This window comes from Lontra canadensis, unplaced genomic scaffold, assembly GCF_010015895.1.
Source record: "Lontra canadensis isolate GAN:19392208 unplaced genomic scaffold, GSC_riverotter_1.0 scaffold12, whole genome shotgun sequence".
In the NCBI taxonomy this organism is placed as follows: domain Eukaryota; kingdom Metazoa; phylum Chordata; class Mammalia; order Carnivora; family Mustelidae; genus Lontra; species Lontra canadensis.
In genome coordinates this window covers 19567498-19592590 of record NW_022631006.1, presented here as the reverse complement: position 1 = coordinate 19592590, position 25093 = coordinate 19567498, and the positions used below count along the sequence as shown (strand labels likewise).

Below are 25093 nucleotides of genomic sequence, written 5' to 3'. Positions count from 1 at the left end.
GCAACAGGGACCCCAGCCTACCGCCCTTCAGCCAGCCCCAGGGGTCAGGGGAACATCACACATGGGACCACTGTCTCCCTTGCAGGAAACATGGCAGTCAAAGGTTCTAGAGCCCTCCAGCGGCTTAAGCAGGCCTGAAAGAATGGGCAGGGAGAAGGGAGGCCATGGGGTGGCCAGGAAGGTCCACACGGCTGGTGGCATCCGGGAATCTGACAGGGCCCCAGAAGTACCAGGAGCTCCCCAACCCCTCCCCCACAGTCCCCTGCCCTCACCCTGCACCAATCTGAGCCGGGCTTCTTTTTTTTTTTTTTTTTTCTTAAGATTTTATTTATTTATTTGACAGACAGAGATCACAAGTAGGCAGAGAGTTGGGCAGAGAGAGAAGGAAGCAGGCTCCCTGCTGAGCAGAGAGCCTGATGTGGGGCTCGATCCCAGGATCCTGAGATCATGACCTGAGCCCAAGGTAGAGGCTTTAACCCACTGAGCCACCCAGGCGCCCCTTAGCCAGGCTTCTGATAGGATATAAAGTCTTCACGGGGCTCTGGTCTCCCAGGGTTGTGGTTTCCAGTTTTGATTGTGAACATTTATGTATCAATGACACACTAGACTCAAAGCCCATAGGAACTATTATTAAAGCTCGATATTTGTTAGATAAAGAATAAGTGTAAATGGAAATCTTCCTATTTCCTCCCACCTCTTGCCAGATGGCCTTGCTCCCTCCTGCTCTCAGCCCACTGAGGAGCGCACCACACTGATAGATGAAGGCAGCACAGCCTGGCTCAGAGCAGCCCATCCCACCGTGCAGGAGGGTACAGGGCGTGGGGCGTGGGGCACAGATTGTTTTCTTTTCTTTTTTTTTTTTTCAAGATTGTATTTATTTATTTATTTGAGAGAGAGAGAGAGAGAGAGATAGAGACAGCATGAGAGGGGAGAGGTCAGAGGGAGAGGCAGACTCCCCGCCAAGCAGGGAGCCGGATGTGGGACTCGATTCCGGGACCCCAGGATCATGACCTGAGATGAAGGCTTAACCAACTGAGCCACCTAGGTGCCCCCGCAGCTCGTTCTCTTAATGCTTTGCACACCACCACCAAAGGAGTAACCCAGGTCTGAACTCTTCTATTCATTGTCATTAACCTGGAAAGAAACTCAGTCATCTTCAGTAAGGCTCTTTTGCTGCAGGGGTGGTTATGCTACAACCCCATAAGGCCCCATGGCCTGTCCCTAGAGCCCCAAAACCCCCATGCAGAAAGGGAGCATTTCTCAAGGAAGAACGCACGGGCCTGTGTATGTGCGTGTGTTTCATGATTACATGCATGTGTGTGCGCTTGCACACCTGGGTGTGCTGATCAGACAAAGCCTGCTTAGGGACAGCCTCTGATTCTGGGTCCTGCCAGCCACTGGGGCCACATGCAGGTCACACAGGTACTGAGACACCTGCCATAAACCCTTCTGACCTGAGTCAGAAGAACCTCTGATGCTGACTCATATTTTTTATCTCACCGATATTGTCACAACAGAACCCTTTAGATAGGTGAGGCCGCTGTCAATGCCTCCCTGTCCTCTGGTGGAGGGGAGGAGCCCGAGGCACAGGGAGGAGAGGGAATGGCCTGAAGTCACATGGTTCCACAGAGCGGGTCTCCTGTGTGCTCCCCCTCCTCCCAGGTCCTACCTTTTCTGTCCCCCAGAGAGAAGGCAAGCTCAGGACCCTCTCTCTGTCCTTGGAAATGGGACCTAGCCATGGGTCAGCCCTCCTAGTGGGGAAGCAGGGGCCCCATGGGCAGAGGGCAGGGATCTGACTCTTCTGCCAAGGCCAGGACCAGAGTTGCCCCCAGCTCCAACTGGCCCAGGGGGCTGTGGGGCCAGGACTTCCTGCTTCATTCAAAAGCTCAGCCCTGTAAGGGTGGCAGAAGGGGAGGGTGAAGGGAGGGCTCAACCTCCAGCCCCCTCCCCCCGTCACTGACAGCTGTAATCTGCTTGGGAAAATCTCTCTCTTTTTTTTTTCCGTACAGGAAAAAATATTAGTTGTCCCGATAACAAGGAAAACAAAATCCAGTGCAGGGCATCAGAGACTTCCTGAGGCGGGAAACAATGTCCAGGGAGTTCAGTGGAGAAGCCCGAGCTGGGAGGCTGAGGGGGAGCTGAGAGAGGACACTGGTCCAGGCCTATCCGGCCTGCGGGGGAGGGGATGACAGATCGAGGAACTTGGAAAAAAGATTTCCCCCCCAAAACCTTGAAGTCTGGGCCGTTGAGCTATATCCGGGAAATGATTCAGGAGCGCGCACGTCCCAAACGGGATCAGGCCCCATCAGCTCAGGTGCTTTAAGTCTACTTCTCTTCCCTCCCAGTCCTCAGCCTGTTCTCTTGGGGGCCGCTGTCCCTGGGCCTGGGAACCTAGAGGGTTAGGCGGCAGGATGCCTGCTAGGGGGGCCTGGAGAGGCCAAGAGTACCCCATGGACACCCCTCCCCCCAGGCTTCTCCCCTTGTCTGCCCCAGGTTACTTCCCTGGGTAACTTTCCACTGGGGTTGGGGGTCCCAGAAGGGGACGGCTTCTCCAAAGATTCCACCCTCAAGCTACCCGGGCTCTGTTGCCAGTTTCCCCAGGGCACTCCAGGAGATTTGGTCCAGTGGGTGTGGCCTCTGATCACCATAGGCTCTGGGGAGCGGCAAATGAGGCCCTAGGATTTAAAGCAGGGTCCTGTGTTTCCAGGGAGAAGTGGTTCTCAAGCAATGGGTCCCTTAGGGAGCTTTTAGAAAATACCAAAGCCTCCTAGGCCCCTTTTCCGAACAATTACATCAAAATCTTTAGGTTGCTGCTCAGGTGATTCTTATGGTATAGTCAGGGCGGAGAAACCCCTGTGACACTTTGGTCACTTGCTGGCTGGTCCCCTCCACCTCTGGCATCAGCACTGGTCCCTCGGTTTCAGATTGAAGACCCTCAGAAATTACCCACCACCTAGCCGATGGCCTCCAGACTGCAGAGTCCCCTGACCAGCCAGGGGCCAGCTGGCTAACCCGATAGGAGGTTCTGGGTTACTGCTGCCCCTTTCCTCTGCTCCTTCTCTTCCCCTTGGGCGATGATGTCTGGGGCTTTTGTTCTTAGCCAACAGGCTCTGTGACCAGAAACCTACCCACAGCTTTATTACAGCCGCATTCCCCAGCCATAGGCTGGCCACCCTCCACACCCAGCCTTCCTAGCTCTCCTGCTCGGCAACCCCCTTCCTCACAGAGCTGGTAGCCCAGGCAACTCCTCCCCACACCCCAGGGTCATAGCCAGCTTTATTCTTGGGAGGACTCGAGGTTCCTTCCCCCATATGCCCTCAGCCCCTGCTCAGCACAAAGGCTCAGGCCCTTCTCCTGGATGTCTGGGCTCTGAGCACGGGAGCTGTGATGATGACCATGGGCTGGGTGGGGGGCCTTGCCAGGCTGCTGCTGCTGCTGGTAAATTTACATGGGAAACTCTCTGAAGTCAGAGACCATTCCTGCATCAGTTTTGATTGTTCATAATCATGTAGTAATCACCTATGGGCTAGGTCTATGGGGAGCCACACACCTGAAGAGAGCCAAAGTCCCTCCACTCAAAGGCCTTCTCAAGACAGGGAAGGGCTGGGGTGCTTGGCTCTCCTGACTCTTGACCTCAGGGTGTGAGTTCAAGCCTCACGTTGGGCATAGAGATTACTTAAAAGAGAGAGACAGAGAAGGACCTGTAATGAGCTAGCACAGTGAGTTCTCTGAAACCATCTCAGGAACACCCTAACAGCATAGTGTAAGGAGCATGGCAACTACTCCATAAATGTTTATTGAATGAATATTCTTAAGTGGCGCATAGTATATCCCTCCCCTAGCTGTACAAAGATAGGGGGATATCCCTCCCCTAGCTGTACAAAGATAGGGGGATCTCAGGGATCAGGGACAAAGTGAGGCTCCCACTGCAGCCTGGTTCAGGAGAATTCACTGGGGTCCCTTTTTGCTCCCGGCCTGGCTTTCACCAACAGAGGGGGCTTGGAAGTCCCCAGGGTCTGTCCAGAGGGCCTGTGGGTTACCGTCTCCTCTGTCCAAGCAGTCCTGCCCACCTGGAGAATCACCACAGGTCCTGAGAGACAGGACCACAGAGCAGGATTTTTCCTTCTCCTAAGGGGGCCTTCTTGGCCTTGGATTCCCAGGGGTCTCCCCTTTCCCACTGGAGGAGCCCACCCCAGCTCCCAGCACCCACAGCATTGTTTTCCAAACAGGTGGAGGATGCCCTGGACAAGTGGCCACCTGGCTGTGGGGAGAGGGGAAGCCCCAATGCACGCCTCTGGGGCTCCCATCTCCCCAGGGGAAGCAGTTCTCTGAGAAACCACTGCCTGCTCCCCAGAAGCTCAGGCTCTGACCCTTGGCCTGGGCAGTGGGCAGCCAGCTTCAGGAGCTTGGGGTGAGGGGGCTTAGAAGGGAGGGGTTCCAATCCCAGCTGCCTAGCTCTGGGTACTAACAGGCCATGCCGGGGGCAGCCGAGATTGGGGGGGGGGCACCACCACCTGCTTTTCCTTGTTTTGTTTTCAGGGCACTAATTACTGTGCTGAGCTCCGAGCTGCCTAATGAGGCCGTTTGGATTTCCTGTTGTTCTGGCTTCCCAAGACCCTTAAAGGGCCAGCATCTCACTAGGAGCGGCCCGGGTGGGACACCGACCATCCTGGTGAGGACGAGCACAGAGGGGCTATCCCTTCGCTCAGCCTGAATGCCAAGGGCAGTGACAAGGGGATGGTCTATTGCTTCCCAGCTGCTCACATTCTCCATGAGGACCTGCTCAGAAGGGCCCGCGCCGGAAGCAGGAGCTTCAGAACTGTGTAGCCGGGCCAGAGCATGGGGGTGGGGGGTGGTGAGGCCGGGAGGCCAGGGCTGAGGAGGAAAGGCTGGTGATGTCACCAGTGCCCAGACTGTGAGAACCACTGCAGCACCAGGCAGGAGGGAAACGCCATGACGTCCTGCCATCCCCCAACTAGAAAATAAACACTTGTCTGAGCAGCCAATGCTAGCCCAGCTAGTAGCCCAGCAATGGGCCTCGGCCCAGCTGGGAGCAAAGTGCTTTGCCCAAGTTGGATGTAGAAAGGCCTGCAGGTCAGCGTGCCCTAACTCAGTCCCTCCATGGCACACCACCAGACAGGGCTCACAGGACGCATTCGTCCCTTCTGCACCTTTGGGCTCATCTTTGCACACAAAGGAGCGGAGCGTGGCTGGTGATGTTGGGGACCCCCCTTCCATGCGTGCCACAGGCTGCTGATGGACTGGCAGGGCTGCGGGGGGATTGCCCTTCCAATCTCTGGCACAGCCTCAGCCCCAAGACCTGCCCCAAGTGCCCCTCCAGCTGCCCCAGACTGTGGGTCCCCTGGGCCCCAGGAGCCCTGGCCCGCAGCACCCTCCCCCACAGACAGGGTGACGACATTGTTGTTCTTATACGGGGCCTTCCGCCTGGAGTTCCGGCTCCGCTAAATGGTGGGAATGAGGGTCCCAGGGACAAAGCCAGGCTGGTTCCCGCAGTCACCTCAGAATGGACGGAATCCCCATTGTGTGCGGGCGCCCTGTGCCCGCCCTCCCCTTGCCCGCGCCGGACATGCCAACAAACAGCTCATTGAGTCCGGGGGAGGGGCCCGGGAGACAACAATGTCCCCCAGCAGGCCAGGGCAGTGAGCTCAGCTGGGGGTGGGGGCTGCCATGGAGGCCGGAGGGCGATGATCTCAGCCTGGGGAGGGACTGCCCATGCGACAGGCTGACCTGAGCCTGGCCTCCCCGGTGAGGCTGAGAAGGGCCAAGCAGGGCTGGCCTCACCCCAGCTGCCCCACCCCCGAGCTGGGAACTGACCAGGGCTTCTCATGCTTAAACAGCCCCAGCCCAGGGTGCCAAGCAGGCACAGCAAGGGGCCCATGAGACCCTGCAGAGCCACCCCAGATCCAAGAGGCTGGGGGACCCTACCTCTAGCAGCGGCATTCCAGAAGCCCCTGAGTGAGGCCCAGTCCATACAGAGCCCTCCCTGCCACCAGGCCACGCTGACCACAGATGGACTTTTGGATCAATAAGCGGATGTGATTGCTATAATCAGAACTATCTAAAGAGCAGGCTCAGCCTGGAGAGGGGGTGAGGATCCAATCCCTGGAGGTATTCAAACTCTTGGTTACAGAATATGGGGTTGGTCTAAGTGGCCTTGATAGCCCACCTCACCCTGAGCTTCTCGAGACACCTATGGATTCCCTTTGTGGGTTTCAGGCCTGAGGTTAGACGAACCTGGGCCTGATCCAACCCTTCATCCTCTTCTAGGCGAGTCTGGGCTTCTAGGCAAGGCCTCGGGCCTCTGAGAGAAAAAGGAGGAAGTGGGGAGAACTGGCAGGGGAAGTGGCATGGCCAGAGTGGCCTCGGCCCTCAGTATTAGAGCTAGGGAGCCCTAATGCTGGTCCTGCTTGCAGGGCTCTATCTGGAAAGCCGAGGCTGAGAAGAGAAAGCAGATGCTGGGCTTGGGGCCCCTCCTAGCAGGTGATCAGGGGTCTGGCATTCTCAGGTAGCCAGCCATCTCAGGGGCAGGACCCAGGCATCTGTGTACACCTGACTACCAGTCAGAAGTGCAGAAAGGCTCCTACCGCCTCTGGCGTGCCCTTTGTCCCTCGCCGCTCTAGACCACCTTGCAGGCCTCCTCAGCTCAAAAACCCACAGGCTCCTGACTGCCTCTCAGTCAAGTCCAAATTTGCCTGCTGGGTCCCCAAACCCTAGCTATCTAACCTCAGGTTCCACACTCCCCGTGTGAAATCTGCTCCAGGTTTACCTACTTCATTTCCCCCTGATTCTTTTCCTCTCTCCATTCTCCCTGCCAGGAATGCCCCTTCTTCTCTAAGTTCCACTATTTTTCTTCATCCAGGCCCTCCCACAAAGCCTCTTTTGACCCCTAAAGCCCCGCTCCCTCTCTGAACCCTGGTTCCAAAGGTCATCACATTTCCTCTTCATGGACCTTGATTTCATCTCCACATCCCATCACATCAGGAGCGAAGTGTGATGCTCCTTTTGGCCTTGCAGACCTTAGTCCGTGCTAGGAACATGGTAGAACGCATCCACAATTGGCTGACAGTTGGATCCACACTCTGCATATACATGTGGCCCCAAGAAGGCTAGCTTTGGGGCATACCCATCTTTTGCCTGCATTCTCTTCTTTTGGTGGCAATTGGTGGATTTGTCTTCCGTCTCCCTAGCTTCCTCTCTACCTGGAGAAGGGCTTCGGTAATAAGGGTAGGGGAGGAAGCCACTTAGGAGAGGAGGGGAAGCAAGGGGCCAGGTGGGGGCGGGGGGAGTTGGTCACAAGGAGACACAGAGATCTTGGTGGCAGAATGCTCCAACAAAAGGAGTATTCGTGCTGCCAAGCAGGACTCAGGGGAGTGGGGTGAGTGGACACAGTAGAGGGTCAAAGCCTGTCTGTTTCTAAATGTATAGAGTTACTGAGGCTGTTACTGAAATCCCTGGTGTTGGAGAGCCTGAGTATTCACTATTGCTCTGGAAATTCTCTATGAGCTCCCAGACCTGAAATTCAGCCTGCCCCTTTGCCTCAAAGTTCTTGTGGTTGGACAACTCCGTAGGGCTTGTTTTTCTGAGAGTGGTGGCCAGAGGGCTGGGGGGCAGGAGAAGCAATGTGACATTGGCCCACAGCGGCCTCAACTTGTCCAGAAAACTCCTTGGGGCTCTGGTTCTGGTGCCTCCCAGGCCTCTCTGGACTTCTTCCCTGGGGAGAGTCTGGACACATACATTCTCTGGGCTGGAGGTTCTTTGCTAATTACAGGCAAGGCAAGTTATTCATTAGCAAGCATCAACATGCAATTCTCATCAACTCCAGGGGAGAGTTCAACCTGGCTGAACAACTGGGATACATAGTGTAGACGCTGTCACAGGAAGTTCCCCCATATGTCTAACCTAAATCCTTCCTGCCACAACTGAAGCCCGTTTCCTCTCATTCCGACCATGGTGGGAAAAGGAGACAGCCGGTCACCATCCTTTGCTTCAGACCCCTCACCTCCTTGACCATGGCAGTCAGATTCCCCCTCAGCCTTCTCCAGGGATCAGTGCCCCTGCCCACTCAGGCAGCTGCTCAGAGTTGGCACCTATCCCTGATGTCTTTCTCTATGAGAGTATTTGAAACACAGCACATCCTGGTTCAGGCCTGACCCTTTCTTCCAGGGAGGCTGTCCCTGTAGCCCCCACTCCCAGGTTCCCGGGGCTGCCTATTCCCTATCTCTTGCTTGCTTCAAGTCCTGGGTGGCAGCTGGGATCAGAGATCAGAAGCCATGTGGAGAAATGAGAGGTCAGAGTTCCTTCCAGGAGATGAGCTGTTGCTCAGTGGAGGAAGGCGAAGGGCACCCAGGAACCTGGGAAACCCAGGGACAACACGGAGCTTGGATGCTAATAGAAGGCCAGAGCCAGAAGAGGGGATGAGGGTTGTGGGGGGGTGGGCTGGGGAGAGCTTCCCACCTGTCAACATTTACAGAGAGGTTTCAGAGACAAGTGACCTGTGTGCTGGGGAGGGACAGTGGAGACTAGCCAACCAGGGTGGAGGACGGATGAGTGAAGAGGCTCCTACAGAGGAAGAAAACCGCAGCTAAGGAAGCTGGGCCAAGATCTAGGGCCCAGTGGGTGCCTAAACCTTTGCTTTCGGGCTCTGTCCCAACTCCCTCAGTCCTCCAGCGCAATGTGGCAGAAGGTTCTCTCTTAGTCCCATCACTCTGAGCAATGTCTTTGCCCTGTACCCTGTCGTGTAGCCCTGTGAGCCACCTCCCAGAGTTTCCATGCCCTGAGGGATCTGGGCAGGGGGCAAGGGCAGGATGGGGCTTGGCCTATAGCCAGAGGGTCTCCACACAGAGGCCTCCCTGAGCCTTCCCTCCCTCCCCACCCCCCCCAGAGTCCCTGTTCATTTGCTAGGGTGGGGACAGGAAGGAGCTAGGGAAGGGGAAGCCTGGGGCTCTGGGAAAGTTGCCGTGGAGGCGACCATAAACCCCGGACTCCTCTGTGTCTGGAAATACCCGTTGCATGGCTCCTGGCCCTGGCTTTCCAGGCATCCCCTGGGTTTGGCAAATGAAGCTGGGGCAGCTGCTGGGTCACCACCAGTGAGGACCCTTTCCTCCAGCCAGGAGGTTTCCACCCTGCCCCTCCTTTCCTCTTGATCAGCACACAGGAGGCCTGGGGAGAGCTTCCTTCTGTTACAGTTAAAAGGGGCTTCTCAGGTCAGGGACCCTCAGCTTCTCCTCTCTTGAGCCCATTGTCTCTGCAGGCCAAAGTGTTCTCCTTGAGAAGGAGAGAGCCCTGTCCACATCATTTACCCCAGCTCTGTGTGTCACCTGCACTGGTCTTCCACGAAGGCAAAGGAGACATCATATGAGGCTAGTCTCAGCCCTCATGCTCCATGGAAATCAGGGAGGTTGAAGGTGGAAGATGTTCCTGGTCTCACAAGGAGCCAGAGCAGATGCTCTGACTCATGGTCAATGATCTTACCCACTCGGACATGCATTCCTTGAGACACTGGGTCACCAATCATGAACCATCAGCCAGTGGACAGTCCAGTCTAGTCTGTGGACCACCCAGCTCACTTGGTGATGGGCAGAGGGCTGAGTCCCCTGAGCTACCAGGAGCCTCAATGACCAGGGCAATTCAGAAGTGGACTTCTCCTTCCTCCTGTACATCTCTGCTCTGAAACACCACCAGGAAGGAGGAGGGCTGCCATCCTGAGACCTACGCTTGGTCCTGGTAAGAGAGTCATGGGCACTTGGTTCTTTCGACCTTCATCTCTTCTCCAAACCCATTCTCGAAGCTCCAGTCATCTCTCTCCAGCCAAGAACCTCATCACATCCTCTTCCCACAAAACACCCTTAGAGTCAAGGTTTTTCACAGGGCCCACCTCGTTCCATGCCCTACCTGGCTTTCGTCCCTTATGAGTGTTTCCTTTTAGCTCTCCTTTTTCCTTCCCTTCCTTTTGGATTTCATTTGGTGTCAGGGATCTCCCTTCTACCCCAAATCTTCCCCTGGCTGTCAGGATGTCACCTGGGGGAAAGGAAATTAGTGTTTATTGGGCCCTGAGAATGTGTAATCACATACAGTCAGTCCCTTGGTCACCCTCCCACATTACTGTTATTATTATCCCCATTGCACAGATGTGAAAACCCAGGGGTTTAAATTACAAGCCCCAAGAGGGGCACTTGGCTGGCTCAGTCAGTAGAGCCTGTGACTTTTTTTTTTTTTTTTAAGATTTTTGTTTATTTATTTGACACAGAGAGAGAAATCACAAGCAGGCAGAGCAGCAGGCAGAGAGAGGGAGAAGCAGGCTCCCTGCTGAGCAGAGAGCCTGATTTGGGGCTCTATCCCAGGACCCTGAGATCATGACCTGAGCTTGGGGTACCTGGGTGGCTCAATGGGTTGGGCCTCTGCCTTTGGCTTAGGGTTGTGAGTTTGAGTCCCAGATGGGGTGTAGAGATTACTTAAAAATAAAACTTAAGGGAACCTGGATGGCTCATTTGGTTAAGGGTCTGGCTCAGGTCACCATCTCGGGGTCAATGAAATTGAGCCCTGCATGGGGAGAGCTGAGCCAGAGCCTGCTTGAGATTCTCTGCCCTGCCCCCCCCAAAATTGTTTAAAAAATAAAAAATAAATAAATTACAACTCCAAGGCCCCAAGACTAGATGGCTGAGGAGTGCAAAAAGCCAAGTCCATTTTATGTTTATTCCCCACAATCAGCCAGAGCACGCAATGGAGAGATGCCCCATTCCAGCTTAACGCTCCCATCACTATCACCGGGGGTCTTCAAGACTCATTGTCTTCAAGACTCTTAGCGCCCATGCCCCAAGTCCTACCCTTTCTCCTCACAGGGGCTCTCACATCTTATCCTGAAGCCCACAATTAGCCCCCAAATGCGTCCTCAAGGCTACCACGAAGTCATCATCTTTTCTCTTCCACCAGCCTCAGGCCTGTCCTACGGGAAACCCACTCTGTTCCACGGGAAAGACCCTAAGCAGACAGTTCCTTGTAGGGACTTGAGAAAGAGGTGAAGGAGGCCCCGCGGGGCACCGCCTGCCGAGCGGGAATCCCTGCCCTAACCGCTGGCGCCCCTCGAGGGGAGGGGTGAGGGCGGAGGTGGTTCTGCGGCGGCATCTGTCCCAGGCGGGCGGGAAGCTGCTGCATTAAATTGTAAAATCGATTTATTGACCGGCAGGTGCGAGCAGCGGCAGATGGAGAGTAGCGCTGCCGGGGCGCATCTGCGGGGAGCGGCGGCATCGATCCTGGCCCCCCTCTGAAACCCGTCAGTCCCGGTCCTTTCTCGTCGGCTCGCTCCCAATTGCAGGGCCAAGGTCCGCGAAACTGCGGCGCCTGAGCGGCTAGCGTAGCTCGGCTCCCTTCTCCTCCCCCCCCTCCTGGCCGCAGGGCCCCGGGCTGCGCCCCCACGGCTGGCAGGCCCCTGCCAGCCCCACTGCCCCAGTTGGCACGCGGCGGGCCGGGCTGACGCGTGGCAGCGCCCTGCGGCAGATGAGGCACGCGCCGGCCTCATTTCAATGTGAATGGATCGAAAGGAGCAGCCATGTGGCAGCAACAGTTTGCAAATCTCCCCGCCTTCTGTGCAGCTCCCTGGCCGCGGTTCCCTGCACGTGGCCCCTTCTCCGCAGCGACCGCAGCGGCGCCCCTCAAGGCTTAAGCGCCCCGCCCAAGCCGGGCCCGCTCCCCCGCCCCTCTCATGCCCGACGGGCTCTGCGGTCCGGCCTCCGCCGCGCTCCTACCTGGCTTCAATTTGCCCCGCCAAGAACCGGAGTCGGGGGGTGGTTGAAACCACGCTGGAAGCCTCGGAGCTGCGCCGCCGACTCGGGGGCGGGGGGAGGGGTGTGGGGGGCGAGTAGGCTACCCAACGGGGGAGGGGTCCCGAGGCTCTACGTGGCCCCCGTGGTACCCTCAATAAACCCGGGGTCAGCTTAGGGGCGCAACTGGAAGACAACCTTGGCGCTTTAGGGTCCCAGGTGAGGGTTCTGCCTGCTGGGGGGCTGCGTACATGGGCCAGAAGAAGAGGACAAGAGAAGCAGAAGGCCCTGCAGGGGAAGCTGTGGGCCTTGCATGAAGCCAGGCCTGGACCCTGCTCCGGCTCCTGACGTTGTCGGTGCCAGCAAGGATGAGGACCCGTGGACTTTCAGAGGGCACGCAGTCAGTCCAGGGGAGTCCCAGGCTGTTGAACCTTGCATCCACGCTCCCTCTCAAAGGCATTGTGGGGTGTCTGCACAGGGGCAAGGTCAGCAGATGTCCAGATGGGTTCAAACCCCTTGTGATTTGCAGGCTCCGGCTCTTGGCAGCCCCCAGGACACATGTTGGGTTCTTCTGGTCTCTAGTGGGAGAAAAAGGGAGGAGCCCCAGCTGTGGGCACTTGCATTTCAGTTCTGGGCCAGCAGTGGGACCCTTTCTTGTTCAGCAAATGTGGGCAAAGAGGGACTCCAGTGGACTGGAGTGCGGGTGGGTACTCAGGGCCAAGGGAGGCATCTTAGTAGGATAATGAACTTCTGGGACAGAGGCCACGTGGCAAGTTGATGCTTCATAAATGCCTTTTGATGGCCAGCAGAATTAAACCCTTTCCTCCTCAAAAAGGATTTCTAGGTCTCTGGGATCCCTCACATTTTGTGTCTCTGAGAATAATAATAGTTTTGTCTGGTCCTTAACTGTTTGCAAAGTGCTTTTGGACCCATTAGTCGGGATGTGTGAGGGGGGTAGAGAGTGTCCCAGATCTTCGAGTATTGAGCAAGAGGCATCCTGGAGGGCTGGATGTCTCCCTTGAGAGGCAGGCAAGTGCAGCGTCAGTAAAGAAGCCAGTTTTTATGAACTCCTAGGCTGGGATTTGGAGGTGGAAGCAGAGAGAACTAGGTAGGGATGGATGCCAGCTCAGAAGAGAGGGACACTCTTTGGCACCCTAGGCAGGTCTAGGTAGAGTATGGGCGGAGCGAGTGTGAGGAACCCACTAGTCAGGATCGCTGGGAGGCAAGCCCTGGGCCCCCCTCCCTCGGGCCTGGGGACTCCGCCTGCCCATAACCTACATTAACTCTGGAGCGCAGCCTGGGCCCATCTGCCGGCCCCCGCCCCACCTCGGTTCCCCACGCCAACCCGCTCGCGCCAGATGGTGGCTGGGAGGGGTGGCCGTGCGTGGGGGACCCCGGAGCCCATCTCCTCATCTCGCCCCTCCCCCAACCCACGCTCCCAACCTCTTGTTTCTCATCCTTCCCCCCAATCCTCCACCACCCCCAAGTCAAAAAAATCAGACCGTGCTAGGCAGAGGCAGCTGTTGTGCTGCACTGCCTCGCTCCCGGCCCCTCCCCGCGCTACGGCCTCCCCCGGGCCCGCGCCGCGTCCCTGCTCCCTCCCGCCCCGCGCCGATCTTATCGCTCGACGACAGCCATCGCTGTGCGGGCTGGCTGACAGCTGAAGCCACCGGGCCCCCGCCGCCCTCAGCGTCGCAGAGACAGAGAGATCCCCGGCACCCCCGAGACTGGGAGAAGCCGGCCCTCCCCGGTCTAAGGCCTCCGGGGATCACGCCGGGTTCCGGGAAAGCAGCTGCACTGCAGCCGCTCGGAGAAGTGGAGCCACCCGGGGCAGCCGCAAAGGCGAGACAGTCGCAGCCGTCTGAAACCCAAACTAGTGCGCGCGCTTTCAGTTCCACCCTACATTTCGCCCCTATGAGGAGAGGACGCGGGTCTGCCGGACCTCAGACCCTCATCAGGACTCTCCAGTGGCTTGAGACAACGCTGGAGCCAGAAGAGTTCCACCCTGCCCCAACGGAGCGACAGGACGCGGGTGGGGGCTTGGGGCTGCTGGGGTTGGGGGAGACGGAGGGCAGTGGAGCTGAAGCTGAACCCAGGTGAGGGGAGGCGCTAGAGGAGGGGCCAGACCCTCATTACCATACAGCTGAGGACGCGCCCCCCTTCCCCTACCTCGGGGACCACGCCCCCTTCCCCGTCTCCGGGACCACGCGTCTAGGGGCTGGCACTAGTCGAGCCCAGGCTAGGGGCAGAAGGGAGAGTCACGAGTTGCACACGCCCCTCGCAACTAGGGAGGGAGACGCCCACCAGGAGGAGGGAGCCCCCGGGAGCGCTAGAGTCTTTGACTCCAGGACCTCATCTTTACCGGTGTGGCCACAGAGAGGTTAAAGCGTCCACTGGCTTCTCTGTTGTGCGGGGGACGCGAGGTGGGTGGGAGCTCACAGTTTGGGGACTGAAGTGGCGACAGCTTCCAGGGCTCGGGGAAGAAGGCGATCTGAGTCCTTCGACCCTGCTTTCGCTTTCCGAGCTTAAGTTCTTTTTACCTGCTCGAAGGCTGAAGGTAACTAGCTCCGGCTGCGGACAGACCGCCCACGGGGACTCCCCAGTGTCTCCGCCTCCACTACCATCCGGGAACCACTCGCTCACCTCCCGCCCCATTCCCCCAGGCCCTCCCCCACCCCCTCTCACACCGGGGTCTCGGACCTTAACTCCTCCGCCGCGGAGAACTGGTTACCTTGGCACGCGCAGAGTTAGGGGACCCAGGGGCTGAGAGCTGCACGGAGGGGCGGGGACCTGTGCGTGACTGGCTGGCGGGGATGGGGGATGGCGGGGGCGGAGGCCCCCTCCAGGCCCTGCTGGGGCTGGAGCGCTAGAGGCCGGGAGGGGAGGGGAGAGTGACCATGGGTTCTGAGTGGCAGGCGGCGAAGAGACGAGCCAATATATATAAGGAAGGCTCCCGAGCGCGCAGGTTTCAGTAGCGGCGCAGAGCGCGAGCCGGGAACGCGAGGCCAAGAGCCGCAGCTCCAGCCGCCTCAGTGCAGTGTACCCAGCACTAGCCCGCTTGCGGCTCCACTATCAGCCCGAGGACACGTCCTCAGCCCAGCCGCCACCCAGCCGCCCTCACCTGGATTACCTACCGCAGCAGCTGGGGCAGAACTAGCGAGAAGGCGAAGCGAGAGGAAAGCCCCAGAAGAGCCTGGCTTTTCAGGGACCCCTTCGGCGGATAGACGCGCGGGAAAGCGGAGTCCCGAACGAAGCCAGCTACAGGGCGGGCGCGGGGAGAGAGCGACGCTCCAGGGGATGGCAGCCGCGTCCCGTAGCGCCTCTCGCTGGGCGCTACTGCTGCTGGTGGCACTTTGGCAGCAGGTAACGTCCCGCGCCCCCTCCACCCCTTCCCGCCGCGCCGGGAGCCTGAGCCCCGGGCGTCTGCCGAGCTGACCGCTCCCCTCCTTCCTTCCCTCGGTCCCTGTGCAATAGCGCGCAGCCTGCTCCGGAGTCTTCCAGCTGCAGCTGCAGGAGTTTGCCAACGAGCGTGGTGTGCTGGCCAGCGGGCGGCCGTGCGAACCCGGCTGCAGGACCTTCTTCCGCGTCTGCCTTAAGCACTTCCAGGCAGTCTTGTCGCCCGGGCCCTGCACCTTCGGCAGCGTCTCTACGCCTGTGTTGGGCACCAACTCCTTCGCCGTCGGGGACGATAGTAGTGGCGGGGGACGCAACCCTCTCCAGCTGCCTTTCAATTTCACCTGGCCGGTGAGCACAGCCCGGGTGCACTGGGAGGTCGCGAAAGACAAGAAGGGGGCTCCCTGGGACCAAAGCCCCCCCCCATTTCCTCGCTTCCAATTAAACCAAACAAACAAACAAACAAACAAAAAAAGCAAGGGCGCTCTCTTTTGATACTTTCTTCTCACTCTCCCCTGAGACCTCATCCTCAGGAAGGCTCTCACCGGTCTCCCTCTTCCCAGTCCTGTGCCCTCTCTTCTCCCAACTCTTGGGATATGATTTTCATCAGCTACTGCACCGGCGCGTCACCCACCTTCGAATGACTCTAGCTAACATGCCCCCATCTCTCAACCCTCCTGCTCCGGGTTCTCCGCTCACCTTCCCCGCTCGCGCGATGCTGCGCACAGACCCGTTATGTTGACCCGGGAGCTGTAACTGTATCCTGCAATTAGATTAATTAAACCCGCTGCCGCGAGGCACCTCCACCTCCCCCGCCCCTACTCATCTCTCTGTCTTCCCCCTCCCCCTCCTTTGGCCTCCAGGGTACCTTCTCACTCATCATAGAAGCTTGGCACGCGCCAGGAGACGACCTACGGCCAGGTGAGTAGCTCCTCGGCCGCCACACGGGGGCGACACGACGCAGCGCCTAAAGAGTTAACCTGTGATAGGCGGGGGAAGTGCGGGGTGGGGGGTGAGAGGGGCAGGACACTAAGCTCTGCCTGGAGCTGCGCCCCGCGCTGGACGCTCGGATTCCGCTCGCTGCCTGGACTCTGAGCACAATTGCGTTTCCTGCGGGTTATTTTTGGCGTGGGAACGCGGGGAGCACGGCGGTGAGAAAGGCCGAAGCTGCCAGCGCCGCTGACGGGCCCCTTCCTGTATTTTACACCTTTCGCGAATTCCGCTCCTTTGGAAAGGGAATAATGGCTTTGGGATGTTGTTCTGACACAGAGGAAAAGGATATTTCAGCAGCACAACAATTCTCACTTTGAAAGGAAAAAGAAAAGCATTGCCCATCTCTAAGGGCAGAACCCGTGAATGGGCACCAGAGGACCCTTTGCTTCCAGGGTCTTCCCGGGACGGGCTTTTTTTTTTCCTTTTCTTTTCTTCCTCCGTCTCTCCCTCCTTCCTTCTCTCTCTCTTTGCCCCTTTTTTTCTTCTCCATTTTGACCCCTTTTCCTCTTTCCTGGTTTATCTGCCTCCAGAACACTGGAGAACATTTTAACATCCTTCTGTTGGCTCCTTTCTGAATGATATCAGGCCTTCAGCTAGTGCACACACATGCACGCAGATGGCAGCTAAGCAGTGGGACATTTGGGTTCCTCTGGCCTGTGCTTGCTGGGGGTCATCTGAACAGCTGGTTTGATCCAGCAGTTGCTGGCATTCTCGGGACTGGCTGCCCTTCCTTGACCTGGCCCTCTGCCCCTTCAGAGGCCTTGCCACCCGACGCGCTCATCAGCAAGATCGCCATCCAGGGCTCCCTAGCTGTGGGCAAGAACTGGTTACTGGATGAGCAGACCAGCCCCCCAACGAGGCTGCGCTACTCTTACCGGGTCATCTGCAGTGACAACTACTATGGGGACAGCTGCTCACGCCTGTGCAAGAAGCGCAATGACCACTTCGGCCACTACGTGTGCCAACCAGATGGCAGCCTGTCCTGCCTCCCCGGCTGGACTGGGGAGTACTGCGAAGAGCGTAAGCAGCCAAGCTCCCGCCTCCCTGGCAGGGGTCCCCCGGAGCAACACAGTGGCCTCTTTTCGGCCACAGCCTACCTCCCTCACAGAACAGGTCCAGGCTGCCCACTAGCCGGGCCTCAGGAACAGGTGGGGATGCTTAGGATAGGCGTGGACTCTGATCTGTCTCTTCTTAGTGCTCCTCCCCATCTTGTCAGAGCCCACAGGGACCCCCTTATTGCCTTCCATCCGGCCTGGATTCTCCTTCCCTGTGCCACTGTTGCCCTTAATAACACCTGCGGCCCCTCTGGGAGGCCAGGAGAGGGAAGTGAGACTAGGAGAGCTGGGGGTGCCCCCAGGGCCAGGAGAGGGAAAGGGGGCTGCAGAGTCCTTAACAATCCGACCTCACTGGGCTCTGTTTTCTTTCCTCAGCGGTCTGTCTTTCTGGCTGTCACAAACAGAATGGCTACTGCAGCAAGCCATCGGAGTGCATGTGAGTAGGTGACAGGAAGTGGGCGAGGAGGGAGCCAGCCCCCCAGCTAAGCCCTCACCTCACCCTCAGCCTCCCTTTTGTTCAACAGCTGCCGCCCAGGCTGGCAGGGCCGCCTCTGCGACGAATGCATTCCCCACAATGGCTGTCGCCATGGCACCTGCAGCATCCCATGGCAGTGCACCTGCGATGAGGGCTGGGGCGGCCTCTTCTGCGACCAAGGTGAGTCAGGGCAGAGAGAGCGCGCAGAGGGGCTGGGAGAGGTGGGCAGGGGGTGGGAACCAGAGTGCTTGCCCTTCTTACTGGATGATTGCCCAGTTGGCTTATCTCATTATCCTTCAAAGAGCTTGGGGCTTTTAAGGATCCTTACATTGGTCTAGAGTGAGATGGTGGGTCCTTCTTGCTCAGGGTGCCTAGAGAAGCCAGGAAGCAGGAGCAGTTGCAGGTTGTGCTCAAACTCCAGTGAGGCCCAGGAGGAGAGATGCTGGGCTTGGTTCCTCCTTCTACCTTGTAGTTACCTATTAACCCCCTAAGTGTTTGCTTACCTACCCGGGCTGTTTGAGCAGCTCTCCCTACACAGCTGTCTGGTGGGGTGTGCCCAGCAGCTGCCCTGAGACTGTGGGCGAGCTGCACCCCTGGGCGGAGTGGCATCTAACCGACTTCTTGGTGTGGGGCAGAAACAGCCTCCCTTGTTCCTCCCCAGCGGCGCTTGCCAGCCAGCTGCCTCGGCCTACAGTCTCTTTCTGGGTTTGGGAGGCAGGCTGGTCACTCCTCCAGCCGGGGTCGGCCAGCTCCAGCCGTTCGGGAGGGAGCCTCTGCTCCGTCATCCTGTAGCCAGCTGCAGCGTGTCTCCCATTTTCAGGGTCAAAGAGGGTGGCTGTTGCCATGGCTACACCAGCACAAGCCTCGGAAGGGTGGGCAGGGGGCTTACCAGGCTAGAAAGAACTTGCCTGGGCCCTGACTTTCTGGCAACAAGGGGTTTGGAATTCAACAGCCCCTGTATTCTGTGTGTGTGTGTTGCTTTCTCTACCCTACCCCAAACACATGTACACACCTGTTCCTGCCCACTCTCTTTCTTCTCCCCACATTAGCTCCCAGGTAACATAGTCATATACTCATCATAGGCAAACACAGCCCTTCCAGTTTCTGTATTTGCTCTGTATTTGCTCCCTCCCTGTCCTTCCCAAATGAGAAAACAAATACTTATATTTCAAAATACTCTTGCAATGCATTTCCCTTTAAAAAATGCCTGGTCACTACTTAAGGTGGCTTTTACCTCCTCCCTATCATTTCCACCTGTTAACATTTTATCCCTCCTTCTAGGCTTATCTCAGCTGCCCCTCCTCCATGAAGCCTTTTCTGACTTCCTCCTCCACATGGGGCCTTGCCATCCGCTCCTCTTCTTTCCCTTCCTTCTACCCTGGTGGCCAGTGGCTGGGAGCTTACCTAGCAGGCAGTTGTCCAACTGTATTTTTTTTTTTTAAACTTGGGTGGGTTGCCCAGTTCAGATGTGGGTCAAGGAAGAAGGGTATGGGCCAGGACAACTTTGGGCTGAAGCCTCTGGGGTGCACACGGATGGTGAACTTGTACTATGAGGAGCCTGGAGATAGGGACCATTCTACAGCCCCGCTCAGATGGCTGGTCCCTGTCTCGGCAGATCTCAATTACTGCACCCACCACTCCCCCTGCAAGAATGGGGCGACGTGCTCCAACAGCGGACAGCGGAGCTACACCTGCACCTGCCGCCCAGGCTACACTGGCGTGGACTGCGAGCTGGAGCTCAGCGAGTGTGACAGCAACCCCTGTCGCAACGGAGGCAGCTGTAAGGTGAGACTCGGGCCCATAGAGGTCTGGCCAGGTAGAGCCCAGGGGCCCCCACCCAGGGGGGCCAGTGGAGGTGCAGCCATGGCATTGTGGGCGGGGGCGTCTGGTCCCAAGCCATGCATTGTTGCCCCCCCGGGTCTGACTTCTGCCTCTTTCTGGTCTCTCTCCAGGACCAGGAGGATGGCTACCGTTGCCTGTGTGCCCCGGGCTACTATGGCCTGCACTGTGAGCACAGTACATTGAGCTGTGCCGACTCCCCCTGCTTCAATGGGGGTTCCTGCCGGGAGCGCAGCCAGGGGGCCAGCTATGCCTGTGAGTGCCCCCCCAACTTCATGGGCTCCAACTGTGAGAAAAAAGTGGACAGGTGTGCCAGCAACCCATGTGCCAATGGTGAGTCTCGTGGCCTTGTAACCCGGGGTGGGGGGCAGGCTTAGGACTCAGAGAGCCTTCTGGGGAGGGAGAGTCAGGAGCAGAGAGAGGCTAGGTCTGTCCCTCTGGGCAGGCTGAGATGGTCCCAACCCGCTCTGCGTGGTGAGGGACTGGCATCATCAGCTGGTGGCTTTGGAAGAAGAGCAGGTTGGCAGTGGGTGCAGGCCTTAGTGGGAGGAGAGGCACGTACCCAGCTTCATGTCTCAGTCTGACGTCAGAGCCCCTCCTGGCGGGGTTGGCCTCTGACCCTCCCCAGGAAGTCCTGGTCTAGGGAGAGGGACCTATGAAGCCTCGGGCCCCTCCTAGTGAGAGGCTGGCACAGTCAAGGCCCGATTTGAAAGGCCTCACCTTACCCCCTGGCCATGTGGAGCCTGGCATGGAACGAGGCATCTAGAATGTTCCGCATCTTGGGGGGCATGAAGCACACTGGTTATCTTTGTCTCCTTGGCCTCCTGATGACCCTCTGTGAGCCAGGCAGACAGCACTGTGCAGGAGAGAAGCCTCAGGAGCTGGAGAGGGGTGGGAAGGGCAGAGATGGAGCCTGTTCTCCAGCTAATCACTCTGTTAACTTTGTTAACTGATAATTACATTTATTTGAGCATCTACTATATACCAGGCAGGGGCTCCTCCCTTCCTGCATCATCCGACCTAACCCTCAGAGATCTCCTATGGAGGGGAGAGAGTTATACTCTAATTTAACAAGGAGGAAACTGAGGCTTCAAATAAGGCACAGCGACAGGTGCCAGGTCACCTTCAGCTGGAGAGAGAACCCAAACAGAGCTGTCCAATTCCAGCTCTGCAAGATGCTAGTGGTTTTTATATGTGAGTTCACTGAAGAAATCGGGGCCCAGATCTCCCGATTCCTGGTACAGCACTCTTCGTGGTGGGATCTGGACTGGGGCGCTGTCCCTCGGGGGACTCCCAAGCGATTGCTCACTCAGGACCCATGTGTACCCACAGGGGGCCAGTGCCTGAACCGTGGTCCCAACCGCGTGTGCCGCTGCCGTCCTGGGTTCACAGGCCCCCACTGTGAACTCCACCTCAGTGACTGTGCCCGCAACCCTTGCGCCCACGGCGGCACCTGCCATGAGCTGGAGAATGGGCTCGTGTGCACCTGTGCTGCTGGCTTCTCTGGCCGGCGCTGCGAGGTGCGGATACATGTCGACGCCTGTACCTCGGGACCCTGCTTCAATGGGGCCACCTGCTACCCTGGCCTCTCCGAGGACAGCTTCGTCTGCAATTGTCCCTATGGCTTTGTGGGCAGCCGCTGCGAGTTCCCTGTGAGCATGCCGCCCAGCTTCCCCTGGGTGGCTGTCTCTCTGGGTGTGGGCCTGGTGGTGGTGCTGGTGTTGCTGGGCATGGTGGCAGTGGCTGTGCGGCAGCTGCGGCTCCGGCGGCCTGATGATGGCAGCAGGGAGGCCATGAACAACTTGTCGGACTTCCAGAAGGACAACCTGATCCCTGCTGCCCAGCTCAAGAATACAAACCAGAAGAAGGAGCTGGAAGTGGACTGTGGCCTGGACAAGTCCAACTGTGGCAAACAGCAGAACCACACGCTGGACTATAATCTGGCCCCAGGGGCTCTAGGGCGAGGGACCATGCTGGGAAAGTACCCCCACAGTGAGAAGAGCTTAGGGGAGAAGGCGCCACTGCGGTTACACAGGTGAGCAGCACTGGGATGCCCCGGGCCTGGCTACAGGGCCCTGCAACAGTACTGCCTAGGCTCCCCCAGGACAGGTGGAAGGCTAGCACCAGGCCCTTGACTAGTTTCTCACTGCTGACAGGAGTCTCCTGCAACAAGATTTCGGCCAGGGATCCTTTGTCCCTCCTTCTCATTCATTCTTTCATTCATTCACAAATGTCAAGGGACCACAGGAGGTGGGGGGTGGGGGAGGTCTCTTCTGACTCCTGTCTTTCCATGGCACAGCTTGCCTGGAGGAGCAATGCTGGTTTTTTCCAGGCCTGAGACCCTGGTAAGGTTGGAGTTCCTGTGGCTCTCTTGGGGGCCTATTCCTCACTGTCCCCCAGGCTAGCCTTGGGCATCCCCAGTCCCTGTGTCTTCTCTCAGAGTCCATGCCCTTTGGCTCTCCAGGGTCAGGGTTAGCACCCCACCTGCCCCCCACCCAGCTCTCCCCCCATCCCTCCCTCACCAGCCTGTCTTATGTTCCCGCAGTGAAAAGCCAGAGTGTCGGATATCAGCGATATGCTCCCCCAGGGATTCCATGTACCAGTCTGTGTGTTTGATATCAGAAGAGAGGAACGAATGTGTCATTGCCACGGAGGTGAGTGCTGGGCTCACCTTCCCTTCCAGCACGTCTCCTTCTGCCATCCAGGAATGGGAAAGTAGCCTGGTGACTTCCAAGCCCAGGGGCCTGCTTCTGAAGGGTGGGTCAGAACCCTTTCTTGGCGGGCCAGGTTCAGGGGCTCTTGGGTCCCTGCTGGCCCTGTTGCTGCAGAGGATGTGAAACAGGAACCATGGGGGGTGAGCTGGGCCTAGCTCTTCCCTCTGTGTTACTGCTGGGCTGGGTGACCGTGGCATCTGGCCAGCTCCCTGGCACTGCTTCCCAGCTGCTGGGGTAGGGAGCGAGAGTGGTTGCCTTGTGCCTCTGCTGCCCCTTCCCTCTGCTTCCTCCATTGGCCGGCCGCACGAACACAGGCTCCCAGGCTTGTGCATGTATCAGGGCCTTAGTCTGGGGAGAGCTGTCCCACCCTCCCTTTGCCCCACCTGTTTCTCCAGGGAGGTCCCGGGGCCACCATGGAGGAGAGAGTTCTTGTCCTCCAGGGTAACCGACTTCCCTATTTTCCACGTTCTCTCCAGGTATAAGGCAGGAGCCTTCCCAGGACATCCCAGCTCGGCCCCAGCAGCTGGATCTTCCTTCTGCATTGTTTACATTGCATCCTGGATGGGACATTTTTAATATGCAACGTGCTGCTCTCAGGAGGAAGAGGGAATGGCATGACCTGGACAGACTGTGAACTTGCCAAGAGATGCAGTACCCTTCCATGCCTCTGGGTGTCTGTCTGGCATCAGACTGGTGGCCGTGCTGGCCCAGGGAACAGAGGAGAGGTGCCACTGGAACCCGCCCTGCCAGCCGTGGCCTTCAGAGGGCCCCTCTGGGGATCTGGCCTGTTTTCCAGTGGGAGCGGCAATGGCCCTATGGGGCCTGGAGCTGGTGTGGCCTCCACTGGCATCTGTGTTTCCAAAAGTGCCTTTGGCCCAGGCCCCACTGCAACAGCTGGGTCCAAATCAGAGAGGAGGCCAGTATGAGCAGGGCCATCTGTGGGCCCAGATACCATCGGGTGCAGCCCTTGGCAGGAGCTGCCCTGCAGGTGAGGTGAGCACCCGAAGCGGAAGACCTTTCCGCCCGGTGCCTTCAACTACTACACGTGGGCCTTGCTCATAACATCCCTCCAGCTTCTCCCTGGCCTCTGCCCTCTGGGTAAGGCTGTTGGTAAGCCTTACCTGGCTCCCCCAGCCTCCTGCCTGGGGTGCCTCTGCGTTCCCGTGAGCACAAAGGTGAAGGGCCTGCCAGGAGAGCCAGGCCTAACTGGGAAGATCAGGGCAGAGATGCGGGAAATTCTAGTGAGGGAAAAAGGAGGTGCCGTTGCCACCCAGGCCCTTGCCTCCCTTGAACCATTCCTACAGCCTCGAGCCTGGGCTTTGCCCACACCCACTACTGCCCCCCAGACCACCCTTGAAGCCGATCTTCAGAAATCAATAATATGAGTTTTTATTTTATTTTTTTTTTTGTAGTTTATTTTGGAGTCTAGTATTTCAGTAATTTAAGAATCAGAAGCACTGACCTTTCTACATTTTATAACATTATTTTGTATATAATGTGTATTTATAATATGGAACAGATGTGTACAGGAGTTTATTACTTCTTGGGTCCTGTGTTTGTGATGGCAGAAGGGGAATGAATGCTCTGTCCATCCTCTCTGACTCCCCGTCTCCTAGTGCTGCCTGCTGCTCTGCCAGAACCGCCGGGACCCTGGGCACGCACTTGGGCCTCGCCTGCTGTGCTCCGGATGCTTGTCCCCTTCCAGTCCTTATAGAGCCCCAACTCGTGCATCTAGTCCCAGGCCTAGACCAGCCTTCCCTGCCTGCTGGCTTGAGGCTGCTGTGGTCCCGTTTCCCCCTATGTTCCCACCATCACTTGGGGGATATGCCCCCTGACCTGAATCTATCCCCCTTTCTCTCCTCAAGCCTGAAAAAAATTTGGGGCTCCCTAGTCAGCCTGGGGGATACAGGAATTTGGGGGAAGGGATGATTCTCCTGGTGTTGCTCTTCTCAAGTAGATTCACTTATTGGAGAATGGGGTCTCTGAACCAGAATGACATCTGGGTCCTTCCTCCTTCCACTGAAGGGTTTTAGATAGACTGGCACCTACCTACTCTTTTCTCAGTCCCAGCAGGGCACTGGTCTTGGGGAGGTGCAGGGTGGGGGACTTGCCTTAGGTCTGTCCTCCTTGTAGCCAGCCAGAAGAACTGAGTCCAGGCACCTGGTCTACCCAGAGCTGCAGTTTACTAAGACCGCAGGGAGAGGAGGAGGACAGGGAGGTGGCCTTCCCTGAGCCCAGGTTTCTTGAGCTGAGGCACTAATGAGAGAGTTTCAGTCTTGACTTCGTGTCTACCTTCCTATAAGGTATGACATGGTCCCTAGGGGGCCACAGTCCTCTCTCTATAGCCAGATATACCCCATGGAGAGCAAATGATGAAAAAATTGAGCCACTGACAAAGGCCAAGCAGATGCTCCCAGCCTGTCCGCAGTAACGCGAAATAGGCCCACCAGATACTCCCCATGGAGTCCAAGTACATGCAGGCTCCTTGCCCTCCCTTTTCCTTTCTCCTTTACGGGCACAGCATGCCCGCCCTTGACCTGGGGGCTTATGCTGAAATGTGGGAGCTAGAGACGTAGGCGTGTCCACACTTGCCCGCAGGCACATGCTCCACGCCTTGCTCTTGCTCCCCTCTCTGCACACAGGGTATCAAACAGGAAAGTATTCAGGGAACCGTTCCCACAGCCTGAGCCGGCAGCAGGGGGAAGAACAACACGACCTCACTCTTCCTGCCCAAAATGAAACAGGAAAGCGGCTCCCGGGCCCTGGGGGCTGGGAAAACTGGGCCGGGACACAAGGCAGATGACGAGGCTCCCATGTGGGGGACAGGTAGGACACCCGCGAGCCTGC

General features: G+C 57.8%; 1 protein-coding gene across 1 annotated transcript; it reads left to right on the top strand.

Annotated features, from left to right (window-relative positions):
* The first annotated feature begins 14518 nt into the window (after positions 1 to 14518).
* Positions 14519 to 23842, top strand: DLL4 (delta like canonical Notch ligand 4). Its single transcript, XM_032856809.1, has 11 exons — positions 14519 to 15140; positions 15252 to 15521; positions 16034 to 16091; positions 16920 to 17183; positions 17594 to 17654; positions 17743 to 17873; positions 19309 to 19478; positions 19646 to 19865; positions 20865 to 21567; positions 22078 to 22186; positions 22723 to 23842. The coding sequence occupies exons 1-11, from the start codon at positions 15075 to 15077 to the stop codon at positions 22726 to 22728; spliced, it is 2058 nt and encodes a 685-aa protein (XP_032712700.1). The 5' UTR covers positions 14519 to 15074; the 3' UTR covers positions 22729 to 23842.
* The last annotated feature ends 1251 nt before the right edge of the window (positions 23843 to 25093 follow it).

Coding starts and splice junctions, on each gene's coding strand:
- DLL4 (XM_032856809.1), top strand. CDS start 15,075: ATGGCAGCCGCGTCCCGTAGCGCCTCTCGCTGGGCGCTACTGCTGCTG. Junction 19,479..19,645: donor GCAACGGAGGCAGCTGTAAG/GTGAGACTCGGG, acceptor GTCTCTCTCCAG/GACCAGGAGGATGGCTACCG. Junction 21,568..22,077: donor GCGCCACTGCGGTTACACAG/GTGAGCAGCACT, acceptor ATGTTCCCGCAG/TGAAAAGCCAGAGTGTCGGA.